Source organism: Ostrea edulis, chromosome 7 (assembly GCF_947568905.1).
Source record: "Ostrea edulis chromosome 7, xbOstEdul1.1, whole genome shotgun sequence".
In the NCBI taxonomy this organism is placed as follows: domain Eukaryota; kingdom Metazoa; phylum Mollusca; class Bivalvia; order Ostreida; family Ostreidae; genus Ostrea; species Ostrea edulis.
Window position 1 is genome coordinate 81,336,223 of NC_079170.1, and position 17,105 is coordinate 81,353,327.

Here is a 17,105-nt window from a genome sequence, read left to right on the forward strand (position 1 = left end):
AGAAGTGACAGATAATTAATTACATTTTGAGATAGAAGTGACAGATAATTAATTACCTTGAGATAGAAGTGACAGATAATTAATTACCTTGAGATAGAAGTGACAGATAATTAATTACATTTTGAGATAGAAGTGACAGATAATTAATTACCTTGAGATAGAAGTGACAGATAATTAATTACTTTGAGAAAGAAGTGACTGATAATTACCTTGAGATAGATGTGACAGATAATTAATTACCTTGAGATAGAAGTGACAGATAATTACCTTGAGATAGAAGTGACTGATAATTACCGAGAGATAGAAGTGACAGATAATTACTTTGAGATAGAAGTGCCTGATAATTACCTTGAGATAGAAGTGACAGAGACCCATTTCCCCTGCAGAGTTGATTTCATTGTACACATTCTTCACTGAATATAACAAATCAGGTTCCAACATTGACCACACCTCCTCCAAATCCAGCTGCAATAAAAATATCATAATTCAAGCTCAAACAGATTTTTTTTCTTCTCCTTTCTCATAAGGACAGGGACAACTTCCTCTAAATGATCACAAATGTTATCTTTATACACGATTTTACATTCTTTATATACTTTCTTTAAAAAAATCTTCAATGCATTGAATATTGAAGAAATTAACTATAATGTTTACAAATTTGTATCATACCCATGAGGTTATTGTAAATCCTATATATGACAATTACATATTTAGAACATAAAATGAAACTATTCAGCATAACCATCAATATCAAAACAATACCAAAACATCTACAACCTTGGCAGACTTCTATAGTTTCTAGAAAAATACGAAAGCCTGTATATTCCGGAACTAGACTACATCAATGCTATTGTTCTTTTGAATTAAGAAATATCACTGCATCACATGTATACTTATTCTTTAAATATGGAAAAACCCTCTTCCAAAATCTTTCAGATTTTGTGTAATTCAATGTTACCAACATCACCCACATCCGTGTACAACACGTCCAAGTTATAAGTATTCATACACAAACATACCTCAAAAGGAACAAATTTCTGCAAGCTTTTGATTATTTTTGTAGTCTTCTGTTTACTATAAGGAATGCCCAGCAGAGTCAGATCTACATTGGTCTTCCCCGCCCTCTCAGCCCCACCCCTCTCTGCCCCGCCCCTCTCAGACAAGCCAAGCTTAAGCTGACACGCCTGGATCAGGAAATTGTCCTGTATGTTGTAGTGCCGTAAGTTCTGATCCTGTTCCGCACACGACCTCCTCATTGTAACGAGAGCCCGGGAGGCACACATTGAGGTAATTTTTGACCAGTCTTTTCCCTTTTTGCTCTCCTCCAGATTAGGGTCCTTCAGAAATCGAAGGGTGCAGTTCTTGTCTGAGGTAAACTGCAGGATGGATTTTCCGTCCTCGTCGTAAACATAGGGTGAGGGGCCGTCAAACTTTTTCTGGGACTTCCATGTCTTTTCCTGTTCCATGACACATGGTCTAATTTCTCTTTGATCTGAAAGAACCATAATTATACCAATAGCAATATGTATTAATCAAACTTTATGCCCCACAGTACAGCGACATTAAAATTGTACCTTAACCTTAATGAATAACATTGAATTCTATCAGTCACAATGACCAAAAGCAATATGCCCCTGATCTTTGAGACATAAAAAAACACAATCTAATGACCTTACCAAGCTCAAATGGATAATCCTCATCGTCTGAGTCTAGAGTTGCCTGTAGGCGTGCTCTCTTTGCAAGAGACATCTGAGGGTTGTATCCCCTACCATGCCTGGCCTGCGGGTCCAGAATAACAATATCTGGGGGGATCTCCACATCAATGGTCACCTGAAAAAGACACCCTAATTCAGTCCTGATGACGTCTACATTGCAAACAGTTCCTAGTGACATTTAAAGTGTTCCATATGCATGAAGCTTACATTTGTAAAATCACTTGTGTAAAACAAATTCATGACTACACAAAAACAATCCCCCCCCCCCCCCCCCCACATATACACTCAAGTTATGGCATATTGCTATTGATATAAACAATTTTTTTTAAATTTAAAAGTAACTGCAATATCAGATAATGTGATAATTGTCTGGCATATGTCAGCTAATGTTGGCATGCTAAAACTTTTTGGCATTTTGGCAGATGTGGAAAATTCGCCAAATATGAAAGCTCCAAAATTTCTATTTGACATATAAATGATATACTTGTTAAGGAAGTATGTTGCACCAGAGAAATTTGATATGGATGAAAAGTAGAGGATATGTACAACAAAATTTTGAAATTGAAAACTTTCATATTCACTTTATTTAGTCAAAAAATGCAGTTTCAATAGAAAGCAATCTAAAAAAAAATTAAAGTCCCTGGTGTATTTGAATCCGTGATCTACAGTTCAGCAGTCGACGTCCTAACCTACTAGGCTACTCAGCTAGGTGAAGAACTTTGAAATCAATAGAAAAATGTTGCTGATATTTATATTTTCATCCATGTTTTAAAAGGAAGTCAGCCATTATGACGATGTAGAGCACCTCCTTAAAAGTAAGTGTTCCAAAAAATGAGGCAATGATATTTCAAACAATACTTTTTAGAAAAATCTGCGATATACGTGGGCATAACTCCCAGACAAAAAAATCAAATCAGAAATCACTGTGAATATGCATATCTACACATGAAATTCTATTCAGTGGCCTCAGAAGAGTTGTGCATAGACAAACTGTTTAAATAGTATATCTAATTTTGACCAAACCTTTGAGTTCAAAAGGGGCATAACTCCCAGAAGAAAAATCAAATCAGAATTTCCTATTTACATAGTATGTCCTTATTAACTACAAAGTTTCATAAAATTCTGCTCAGTTGTGCTGACAAGAACAGGATGGATGGACTGACAAGTTGAATACAAATTAAATACACTCTGAAACTCATTGTGTGGGGTATAATAATTTGTCTGAATCTCACCTGTCTCATTGTGTGGGGTATAATAATTTGTCTGAATCTTACCTGTCTCATTGTGTGGAGTATAATAATTTGTCTGAGTCTTACCTGTCTCATTGTATGGGGTATAATAATTTGACGTCTGAATCTCGCCTGTCTCATTGTGTGGTGTATAATAATTTGTCCGAGTCTTACCTGTCTCATTGTATGGGGTATAATAATTTGTCTGAGTCTTACCTGTCTCATTGTGTGGGGTATAATAATTTGACGTCTGAATCTCGCCTGTCTCATTGTGTGGGGTATATTAATTTGTCTGAATCTCGCCTGTCTCATTGTGTGGGGTATAATAATTTGTCCGAGTCTTACCTGTCTCATTGTGTGGTATATAATAATTTGTCTGAATCTCACCTGTCTCATTGTGTGGGGTATAATAATTTGTCTGAATCTCACCTGTCTCATTGTGTGGGGTATAATAATTTGTCTGAATCTCACCTGTCTCATTGTGTGGGGTATAATAATTTGTCTGAATCTCACCTGTCTCATTGTGTGGTGTATAATAATTTGTCTGAATCTCGCCTGTCTCATTGTGTGGGGTATAATAATTTGTCCGAGTCTTACCTGTCTCATTGTGTGGGGTATAATAATTTGTCTGAATCTCGCCTGTCTCATTGTGTGGGGTATAATAATTTGTCCAAGTCTTACCTGTCTCATTGTGTGGGGTATAATAATTTGTCCAAGTCTTACCTGTCTCATTGTGTGGGGTATAATAATTTGTCCGAGTCTTAGCTGTCTCATTGTGTGGGGTATAATAATTTGTCCGAGTCTTACCTGTCTCATTGTGTGGTGTATAATAATTTGTCTGAATCTCACCTGTCTCATTGTGTGGGGTATAATAATTTGTCTGAATCTCACCTGTTTCATTGTGTGGGGTATAATAATTTGTCTGAATCTCACCTGTCTCATTGTGTGGGGTATAATAATTTGTCTGAATCTCACCTGTCTCATTGTGTGGTGTATAATAATTTGTCTGAATCTCGCCTGTCTCATTGTGTGGGGTATAATAATTTGTCCGAGTCTTACCTGTCTCATTGTGTGGGGTATAATAATTTGTCTGAATCTCGCCTGTCTCATTGTGTGGGGTATAATAATTTGTCCAAGTCTTACCTGTCTCATTGTGTGGGGTATAATAATTTGTCCAAGTCTTACCTGTCTCATTGTGTGGGGTATAATAATTTGTCCGAGTCTTAGCTGTCTCATTGTATGGGGTATAATAATTTGTCTGAGTCTTACCTGTCTCATTGTATGGGGTATAATAATTTGTCTGAATCTCGCCTGTCTCATTGTGTGGGGTATATTAATTTGTCTGAGTCTTACCTGTCTGTTGAGAAGCAGCAGTACTAGGGAGGAACACAGGCCTCCACTCTGCATGTCTCTGATCTCCATTTTAGTGAAACTGTCTTTACACGACCTTTGAAAGTCCTTGATGGTATTTAGACAGTTGCCAAATATGGAGGTGGGATATCGTGAATGAAATCTGTAGTGGTATCTATAAAACAAGAAAATGTCCAGGTACAGTGATTCTGTTTGTTTTATAACATTTGTTGTCTTTGTATTCAAGAATTTTCCCCTCAGGTATCAACAGTTTTAGGTGAAGTGCCTACATTTTAACCTATCAGATATTGACATTTTCAAATGAAGTGCCTACATATTAACCTATCAGATATCGACAGTTTCAGATGAAGTGCCTACATATTAACCTGTCAGATATCGACAGTTTCAGATGAAGTGCCTACATATTAACCTATCAGATATCGACAGTTTCAGATGAAGTGCCTACATATTAACCTATCAGATATCGACAGTTTCAGATGAAGTGCCTACATATTAACCTATCAGATATCGACAGTTTCAGATGAAGTGCCTACATATTAACCTATCAGATATCGACAGTTTCAGATGAAGTGCCTACATATTAACCTATCAGATATCGACAGTTTCAGATGAAGTGCCTACATATTAACCCATCAGATATCGACAGTTTCAAATGAAGTGCCTACATATTAACCTATCAGATATCGACAGTTTCAGATGAAGAGCCTACATATTAACCTATCAGATATCGACAGTTTCAGATGAAGAGCCTACATATTAACCTATCAGATATCGACAGTTTCAGATGAAGTGCCTACATTTTCACCCATGCATTGCAATCAAGGTTGGAGCAGAGAAGATTCCTGCCCAACGTGACATGGGGCCTTATTTTCAAGGTCAAATCCAAAAGACCTGTGACTTTCCTGCTACATAGTAAATGAAATGCAGGTTTCATTATCACAGTATACAACCTTCGCTTCACAACAGAGATGAAGGCTTGGGTTCAGTGTTTTTATCCCAGCTCTGCATCAAACCTAAGACATGACTGATCCTAAAAGGCAAACAACTGCTCAACATGACACTGTGTGAAAATTACTTAATGATTTCTAAGTAATGACACGTTGAGACATTTACTAACGTAATGACACACTGAGACATTTGGCATGCAATAGTACCTCTGTGCCAATTTGATGTTCTTTATTCCAGAATCGATGAATTTGCTGCCATCTTTCTTCTATAAAGAAAATGTGGAGATATAAAAAAACAAAATATTCACATAAGTTCACATCCACATTTTAACCCTGTAAACGCATGCTTTCTCTAAACAGTATTCAGTTCTGGGTTGTTTCTATGATTTTTTGAAATGGTAAGCTACACAATACAATTAACTTTGTTACTGACAATGAGATGGTCCATTCTCAGACTCTCTATAACACTGCCTTTTCATCTGACCTACTGACCTTGTTTTTCACGATGAGACCGTCCATCCTCAGCCCCTCTATGGCACTATCTAAGATGCTGTCTGGGTACTGACTTAAAAGTCTAAACATCTGGTGGCTGCGGCCCTGTTTGTCCGAAGCACTGGACACATAACTCTGTTTATAAAGATAAGATAATTCTTAAATGTGGAACCTTTATAGATCAATATACTGCACTACCATAACAGTAGTGATATTTCATACACACACAACCATACTACCCACAAACACACACACACATCACCCCATAATTACAATGAAGATTACACACAGTACATGTACCTCATGGATGAAAAGACACTTCACAAATATAGTAATCAAGATATGCATGATAATCAGCCAACAGAAATATCCTGGCTGCACAATTTCATTTTCATATACAAACATTGAGGACATATTTCAGAAGAATCTTTGATCAGGTTGGGATGTTTATTCATTACAATAAAACAAGTACGCCTAGGATTGTAGTGTTTACATAATATGCAAGGGGGTCGTGTCAAAAATCGACCCTTTTTTTTTTAACCAGGCAGATTTGACAAAACAGGAATATGTGATTCTAGGAGATGTATGTGTTTACTAGTGTATGAAACCTCCCTGAGGACAAACCCCAGGATCTGGGGACAGCTGTCTACTTACATGTAAAATCTCCTTGAGAACATACTCCAAGATCTGGGGGCGGCTGGTGGGTTCCTTGGGGGTGGCTGTCTTTTTCAGATTGAACTGTGTCCCACAGGTGATGTCATAATCATTTAGGCGTGACAGCGAGGCTGGTATGTAAGTCTTCTTAACTTTCACTTTTCTACATAAGAACAACAAGAAAGTTGTCTTAAAATACAATTACAAGAGGCCCAGAGACCACAACACTCACCTGAGTCACCTTGTTTTTCTCTCTCAGAGATAGGACTCTTAAAATCTTGTAACCCTAAGTGTGACCTTATATTTAGCTGCATTACCCCCCTTGGACAGAAAAGTTAAATCTCTTAACAAGAAGAATGTCAGAAGTCTTGTTGAAAGTAGCCTAGTCATGTTGGGTAATTTGATAATGTGACAAATGAAAGCCGAATCAAACAGACAAACTTCAATCAGGAAAGGTAATTTGTGAAGATGGATACGATTAACACTGAAGATCATAAGATCATTATTGTAAATTCGTCGACAGTAACTTACGAGAATTTATTGATGAGATACTCTACTAGAACATGAAATTCCTTGACGGCGTGCTCCGAGGCCTGCAGGTATTGCTTCTCAGAGAACTTCTTAACAAACTGAAAAACAGAGAGTCCAGATTTAAGGACATACTTAAGAGTAAGGAATGAAAAGTAATGGCGCTGTCTCCATCCTGTTCCTCAGAAACACACAACTTCAGGCCTGGATTTCTCAAAAGAAAAGTCAAAACTTGGACTTAAGTCTGAGATTTTACTCAAATTTTGACTGCTCAAATAAATAAAAACTCTACAGCTAAACCTGTCCTTTCAGACACCTGTGTAGTTCATTACATTGTGAATTCTGACCCTTTTTTCATTTGGAATTATTTTTCTCTCTTTATGCAGAGCAATCCAACACCCTGTATACACCAACACAGACTTTTGCTCCCCGAGCACGTCCTGCGACACAGGTTTCACTCTGGTGAACCTTCAGTGATGAGATTTTAGATAAGGCACGTATACACTGTACCATTGTGTGAAATAATTAAATCCAATTCATTATTATGCTGTATAGTTTTCAATCTTGCTGTGTTGACAGACTTCATGTGACAATTACATTACAGAAATTCAAACTTATCGTCAAACACAGTGCATTTCTTGCCTATAAACAAGCCTGCCTCTTAGAATAAACCAAACTCACATAATTAAAAACAAGGACTTGTGTAATGTATAGTATCTGAGAGGAATATCAAATGTCAAATTGATTTACAATTAACACTTCGGCGAATAAAACCTCAGGACTTCATTGTTTTGGACTCTAGTCCTTACCAGATCCTGCATGGCCTCTGAGAGGTACCAAGACTTACCGGATCCTGTATGGCCTCTGTGAGGTACCGAGTCTTACCGGATCCTGCATGGCCTCTGAGAGGTACCAAGACTTACCGGGTCCTGCATGGCCTCTGAGAGGTACCAAGTCTTACCGGATCCTGTATGGCCTCTGAGAGGTACCGAGTCTTACCAGATCCTGTATGGCCTCTGTGAGGTACCGAGTCTTACCGGATCCTGCATGGCCTCTGAGAGGTACGAAGTCTTACCAGATCCTACATGGCCTCTGAGAGGTACCGAGTCTTACCAGATCCTGCATGGCCTCTGTGAGGTACCGAGACTTACCGGATCCTGCATGGTTTCTGAGAGGTACCGAGACTTACTGGATCCTGCATGGCCCCTGAGAGGTACCGAGTCTTACCAGATCCTGCATGGCCTCTGAGAGGTACTGAGACTTACTGGATCCTGCATGGCCTCTGAGAGGTACCGAGACTTACTGGATCCTGCATGGTTTCTGTGAGGTACCGAGTCTTACCGGATCCTGCATGGCCTCTGAGAGGTACCGAGACTTACTGGATCCTGCATGGCCTCTGAGAGGTACCGAGACTTACTGGATCCTGCATGGCCTCTGAGAGGTACCGAGACTTACTGGATCCTGCATGGCCTCTGAGAGGTACCGAGACTTACTGGATCCTGCATGGCCTCTGAGAGGTACCGAGACTTACCGGATCCTGTATGGCCTCTGTGAGGTACCGAGTCTTACCGGATCCTGCATGGCCTCTGAGAGGTACCGAGACTTACTGGATCCTGCATGGCCTCTGAGAGGTACTGAGACTTACTGGATCCTGCATGGCCTCTGAGAGGTACGAGACTTACTGGATCCTGCATGGCTTCTGAGAGGTAGACCATCAGGTTCTGTTTGGTGGTCGGGTTCTTTAGTGAGTGAGTTACTCTTCTCTGACAGGCACAGGAGGTCTTGTCCACAGAAACCTGTAAAGTTATGTCACACAATGATACAAAGCTTCCATGTCTCATTTAGTAATTTAACATCACAACATCATGAACTCAATATGATGTATCAAATTCCCACTTCTACTTTCTAAAGAGCTGAATAATTTCTTTAAAGTGATATTTAAATCTAGTATTGTCATGACACTGAACACATACAAGTAATATCATCACATGACACTACACATACAAGTAATATCATCACATGACACTAAACACCTACAAGTAATATCATCACATGACACTGAACACCTACAAGTAATATCATCACATGACACTGAACACCTACAAGTAATATCATCACATGATACAATGTACTACACATACAAGTAATATCATCACATGACACTGAACACACACAAGTAATATCATCACATGACACTACACATACAAGTAATATCATCACATGACACTGAACACCTACAAGTAATATCATCACATGACACTGAACACATACAAGTAATATCATCACATGACACTGAACACATACAAGTAATATCATCACATGACACTGAACACCTACAAGTAATATCATCACATGATACTACACATACAAGTAATATCATCACATGACACTGAACACATACAAGTAATATCATCACATGACACTACACATACAAGTAATATCATCACATGACACTACACATACAAGTAATATCATCACATGACACTACACATACAAGTAATATCATCACATGACACTGAACACATACAAGTAATATCATCACATGACACTGAACACATACAAGTAATATCATCACATGATACTGAACACATACAAGTAATATCATCACATGACACTGAACACATACAAGTAATATCATCACATGACACTGAACACATACAAGTAATATCATCACATGACACTGAACACCTACAAGTAATATCATCACATGATACTACACATACAAGTAATATCATCACATGACACTACACATACAAGTAATATCATCACATGATACTACACATACAAGTAATATCATCACATGACACTACACATACAAGTAACATCATCACATGACACTGAACACATACAAGTAATATCATCACATGACACTGAACACATACAAGTAATATCATCACATGACACTACACATACAAGTAATATCATCACATGACACTACACATACAAGTAATATCATCACATGACACTGAACACATACAAGTAACATCATCACATGACACTGAACACATACAAGTAACATCATCACATGACACTGAACACCTACAAGTAACATCATCACATGACACTGAACACATACAAGTAATATCATCACATGACACTGAACACATACAAGTAATATCATCACATGATACTACACATACAAGTAATATCATCACATGACACTGAACACATACAAGTAATATCATCACATGATACTGAACACATACAAGTAATATCATCACATGACACTACACATACAAGTAATATCATCACATGACACTGAACACATACAAGTAATATCATCACATGACACTGAACACATACAAGTAATATCATCACATGACACTGAACACATACAAGTAATATCATCACATGACACTGAACACATACAAGTAATATCATCACATGATACTACACATACAAGTAATATCATCACATGACACTACACATACAAGTAATATCATCACATGACACTACACATACAAGTAATATCATCACATGACACTACACATACAAGTAATATCATCACATGACACTGAACACCTACAAGTAACATCATCACATGACACTGAACACATACAAGTAATATCATCACATGACACTGAACACATACAAGTAATATCATCACATGACACTACACATACAAGTAATATCATCACATGACACTACACATACAAGTAATATCATCACATGACACTGAACACATACAAGTAATATCATCACATGACACTGAACACATACAAGTAATATCATCACATGACACTGAACACCTACAAGTAATATCATCATATGACACTGAACACATACAAGTAATATCATCACATGACACTGAACACCTACAAGTAACATCATCACATGACACTGAACACATACAAGTAACATCATCACATGACACTGAACACCTACAAGTAACATCATCACATGACACTGAACACATACAAGTAATATCATCACATGACACTGAACACATACAAGTAATATCATCACATGATACTACACATACAAGTAATATCATCACATGACACTGAACACATACAAGTAATATCATCACATGATACTGAACACATACAAGTAATATCATCACATGACACTACACATACAAGTAATATCATCACATGACACTGAACACATACAAGTAATATCATCACATGACACTGAACACATACAAGTAATATCATCACATGACACTGAACACCTACAAGTAATATCATCACATGATACTACACATACAAGTAATATCATCACATGATACTACACATACAAGTAATATCATCACATGACACTACACATACAAGTAATATCATCACATGACACTGAACACATACAAGTAACATCATCACATGACACTGAACACATACAAGTAACATCATCACATGACACTGAACACCTACAAGTAACATCATCACATGACACTGAACACATACAAGTAATATCATCACATGACACTGAACACATACAAGTAATATCATCACATGACACTACACATACAAGTAATATCATCACATGATACTACACATACAAGTAATATCATCACATGACACTACACATACAAGTAATATCATCACATGACACTGAACACCTACAAGTAATATCATCACATGACACTGAACACATACAAGTAATATCATCACATGACACTGAACACATACAAGTAATATCATCACATGACACTGAACACATACAAGTAATATCATCACATGACACTGAACACATACAAGTAATATCATCACATGACACTACACATACAAGTAATATCATCACATGACACTACACATACAAGTAATATCATCACATGACACTACACATACAAGTAATATCATCACATGATACTACACATACAAGTAACATCATCACATGATACAATGTACTACACATACAAGTAATATCATCACATGACACTGAACACATACAAGTAATATCATCACATGACACTGAACACATACAAGTAATATCATCACATGACACTACACATACAAGTAATATCATCACATGACACTGAACACATACAAGTAATATCATCACATGACACTACACATACAAGTAATATCATCACATGACACTGAACACATACAAGTAATATCATCACATGATACTGAACACATACAAGTAATATCATCACATGACACTACACATACAAGTAATATCATCACATGACACTGAACACATACAAGTAATATCATCACATGACACTGAACACATACAAGTAATATCATCACATGACACTGAACACCTACAAGTAATATCATCACATGATACTACACATACAAGTAATATCATCACATGATACTACACATACAAGTAATATCATCACATGACACTACACATACAAGTAATATCATCACATGACACTACACATACAAGTAATATCATCACATGACACTGAACACATACAAGTAATATCATCACATGATACTACACATACAAGTAATATCATCACATGACACTGAACACATACAAGTAATATCATCACATGACACTACACATACAAGTAATATCATCACATGATACTACACATACAAGTAATATCATCACGTGACACTGAACACATACAAGTAATATCATCACATGATACTGAACACCTACAAGTAATATCATCACATGATACTGAACACATACAAGTAATATCATCACATGACACTACACATACAAGTAATATCATCACATGATACTACACATACAAGTAATATCATCACATGACACTACACATACAAGTAATATCATCACATGACACTACACATACAAGTAATATCATCACATGACACTGAACACCTACAAGTAATATCATCACATGATACTGAACACATACAAGTAACATCATCACATGACACTGAACACCTACAAGTAATATCATCACATGATACAATGTACTACACATACAAGTAATATCATCACATGACACTGAACACCTACAAGTAATATCATCACATGACACTGAACACATACAAGTAATATCATCACATGACACTGAACACATACAAGTAATATCATCACATGATACTACACATACAAGTAATATCATCACATGACACTGAACACATACAAGTAATATCATCACATGACACTACACATACAAGTAATATCATCACATGACACTGAACACATACAAGTAATATCATCACATGACACTGAACACCTACAAGTAATATCATCACATGACACTGAACACATACAAGTAACATCATCACATGACACTGAACACATACAAGTAATATCATCACATGACACTGAACACATACAAGTAACATCATCACATGACACTGAACACATACAAGTAATATCATCACATGACACTACACCTACAAGTAATATCATCACATGACACTGAACACCTACAAGTAATATCATCACATGATACTACACATACAAGTAATATCATCACATGACACTGAACACATACAAGTAATATCATCACATGACACTGAACACATACAAGTAATATCATCACATGACACTGAACACATACAAGTAACATCATCACATGATACAATGTACTACACATACAAGGATTATCATAGTTTCATTTCACTATATGCTCAAATGCTGCTTTCTTCATTTTGACAAACATCAAAAATCCTGAGCAAAATTCATCACTTCCTGTTGGATGTTATACCTGCAGTAAATTTCAAACATAATTATATATAGCACTGACAGGTGGAAGTAAGTGCATTTCTTACCTTGGGGGCGTAACGATACAGCACGTCTCGAATACAGGACCAAGGAATGAGTACGCCCCGCCTCTTCCTGTCCATCACCAGGGTGGCTATCTTACTGGTCAACAACTGAAACGAGGTCAATGCTATGTAGTGGTCACCACAAAAACATAAACTATTATCTAATCAAAGACTCAAGTCTTTTTATGTAAACAAACAAACCAATGAAACGTTAAATTTTGCAATTTAAAGCATCTTCATTTTGTACAATCACAAATTTTAACTTTTAAATGACACATTTTACCTAAAGCATACTTGAGATGTGATTTATATAATAAACTTGTATCAATATCCTTTTATTTTGAAAACTTTGTTAACACACCTCAATCTTTGTTTTCAAAACAAATAATAATATAATGAACTTCTGTCATGATTTTTTCATTTTGTGAAACCTTCTAAATATATTAGAAAGTAAATTTTGATCATTTTAAATGAAAAACAAAATTTGGGGGAAATCGTGAAATTAGACCCTTTAATATTCCCCTATAATATGACCTTGAGTTTTATCTGACACGTACTAGACATTCATTTTGTCAGTTCAATTGACCAAACAATGATATATCTCTATTTCGTACAGATCAAAAGTTATGGACAACAAGTCAGAATCATTGTGTCCCCCATATAGTTACACCACTCATAACTTTCCTATCCAAACAAAGGACATTTCTGTCCCAGAGAACCTGTTTGTTGTAAACAACATTTTGTTTAGGTTTAATAAAATTGATGAGGCGACTGATTAATTACCAGGCTGTCTTCATAAGATGACCAGGACACTCGCTGCGACAACTTCCTCTTGTGGGCCTCGATATCAATATCATCATAAACAAACTTCTCTGTAAAAATATATCAATATCATCACTCTATTTCAATATTATCACTCTAAGACGATATCATCACTCTATGTCAACATCATCACTCTCTATCAATATCATCACTCTCTATCAATATCATCACTCTCTATCAATATCATCACTCTATGTCAATATCATCACTCTCTATCAATATCATCACTCTCTATCAATATCATCACTCTCTATCAATATCATCACTCTCTATCAATATCATCACTGTATTTCAATATTATCACTCTATGACAATATCATCACTCTCTATCAATATCATCACTCTATATCAATATCATCACTCTATGACAATATCATCACTCTATATCAATATCATCACTCTCTATCAATATCATCACTCTCTATCAATATCATCACTCTCTATCAATATCATCACTCCCTATCAATATCATCACACTATGTCAATATCATCACTCTCTATCAATATCATCACTCTCTATCAATATCATCACTCCCTATCAATATCATCACACTATGTCAATATCATCACTCTCTATCAATATCATCACTCTCTATCAATATCATCACTCTTTGTCAATATCATCACTCTCTATCAATATCATTACTCTATATCAATATCATCACTCTATGCCAATATCATCACTCTCTATCAATATCATTACTCTATATCAATATCATCACTCTATGTCAATATCATTATACACAAACTTCTCTGTAAAAAGAAGCAGCATACATGTACTTCTGAAAACACATTCCTCGCCCAAAACTAATTTATAACAAGATGTACTGTGAGCAATGCTCACTAAGAATACCCCCCGCTTACCCCAATCTCCCAAAGGGTGTTGTTAATAGGTACAAATTACCTCTTTCCTGAGTGTAAAAATATGGTATGCATTTGTAGAAGAAAATGGAAGATATAGTCCGAACACAAATCCATGGCATAAACCTATAACTTTGACCTTGAGATCAAAGGTCAAGGTCATAAAGAGGTCATGAATGTACATGACACATCGTCTCATGGTGGTCTACCTGTGTGCCAAATATGGTATGCCTAAGTCAAAGAACAAAGAAGTTATGGCCCGGACACGAATCTGCACAGACAGACAGACGGACAGACGGACGGACGGACAGACAGACAGACTGACAGAGTGATTCCTATATACCCCCCAGAACTTCGTTCGGGGGGTATAATTACTCACTCTGGAATATACATCTGACTTTGAATGAAATAGATTCATAGACCTAAGCACTACAATTATCTATGATCATCAACACATGATGTCATTAGTGAGCATGCGACAGAACACCCACTCTATTGATATGACGTTCTATAGACTGTGACTTGAATGTATTCATTGTTTGTGATATACAGAATTGCAAATTTCTAAATATAGATACAGTAGTTCATACCATAATGAACCGTTTTCAAGGTAGGTGCAGAGTTAATAAAACTTCTTCCTGTATTATTTTAATTATCATTGTACAGATCAGTAATGCTTTATGTCATAATATTTACAGATATAACAGATTATGATATGTTTACAAAGTGTAATGGTAACCATTTCCTCATGTATACCCTACAGTTATGAAGTTCAACTTGACTTTTTCTGAATTTGACTGACTGAGTTTGGGCTTGACTTTTTCTGAGTTTGACTTACTGAGTTTAGACTCAACTTTCTGAGTTTGACTTAATGAGTTTGGATTTGACTTTTTCTGAGTTTGATTTACTGAGTTTGGGCTTGACTTAATGAGTTTAACTTACTGAGTTTAGACTGACTTTTTCTGAGTTTGACTTACTGAGATTGGGCTTGACTTTCTGAGTTTGACTTACTGAGTTTAGACTTGACTTTCTGAGTTTAACATACTGAGTTTAGACTTTAGTTTTTCTGAGTTTGACTTACTGAGTTTGGGCTTGACTTTTTCTGAGTTTGACTTATTGAGTTTGGGCTTGACTTTCTGAGTTTGACTTACTGAGTTTAGACTCAACTTTCTGAGTTTAACTTACTGAGTTTAGACTTTAGTTGTTCTGAGTTTGACTTACTGAGTTTGGGCTTGACTTTTTCTGAGTTTGACTTACTGAGTTTGGGCTTGACTTTTTCTGAGTTTGACTTACTGAGTTTGGGCTTGACTTAATGAGTTTGACTTACTGAGTTTAAACTAGACTTTTTCTGAGTTTGACTTACTGAGTTTGGGCTTGACTTTCTGAGTTTGACTTACTGAGTTTAAACTTGATTTTTTTTTAGTTTGACTTACTGAGTTTGGGCTTGACTTTCTGAGTTTGACTTACTGAGTTTAAACTTGATTTTTTTTTAGTTTGACTTACTGAGTTTGGGCTTGACTTTCATTGAGTTTGACTTACTGAGTTTGGGCTTGACTTAATGAGTTTAACTTTTTTCAGTAGAGTTTTGACTTGACTTTCTCTGACTTACTGAGTTTAGACTAGACTTTCTAAGTTTGACTTACTGAGTTGAGACTTGAATGTTTTTTAGTTTGACTTACTGAGTTTAGACTTGAGTTTTTCTGAGTTTTGACTTACTGAGTTTGGGCTTGACTTTGCTGAGTTTAACTTTTTTCAGTAGAGTTTTGGCCCTCTTCGTAGGGCCACTGGTGTGGACCTCTGAAAAACAAAGAACAGTTAAACTCACATTGTATATTC

The 17,105-nt window shown here is 36.3% G+C and overlaps 1 protein-coding gene across 4 annotated transcripts in view; it reads right to left on the bottom strand.

Moving 5' to 3' along the window:
- The window catches only part of LOC125657049 (general transcription factor 3C polypeptide 1-like), a 172,641-nt gene that overhangs the window by 77,680 nt on the left and 77,856 nt on the right, over positions 1-17,105 (bottom strand). For all 4 annotated transcript variants that reach the window (XM_056145465.1, XM_056145467.1, XM_056145469.1 and 1 more), the window contains exons 26-37: positions 16,986-17,066; positions 14,370-14,458; positions 13,590-13,694; positions 8,619-8,732; positions 6,940-7,037; positions 6,409-6,571; positions 5,755-5,889; positions 5,470-5,528; positions 4,298-4,469; positions 1,677-1,830; positions 1,020-1,492; positions 349-465 (exon numbers count right to left, since the gene is read on the bottom strand). In XM_056145465.1, the coding sequence (XP_056001440.1) occupies positions 349-465; positions 1,020-1,492; positions 1,677-1,830; positions 4,298-4,469; positions 5,470-5,528; positions 5,755-5,889; positions 6,409-6,571; positions 6,940-7,037; positions 8,619-8,732; positions 13,590-13,694; positions 14,370-14,458; positions 16,986-17,066 (1,760 nt within the window). The remainder of the gene's footprint in view (positions 1-348; positions 466-1,019; positions 1,493-1,676; positions 1,831-4,297; positions 4,470-5,469; positions 5,529-5,754; positions 5,890-6,408; positions 6,572-6,939; positions 7,038-8,618; positions 8,733-13,589; positions 13,695-14,369; positions 14,459-16,985; positions 17,067-17,105) is intronic.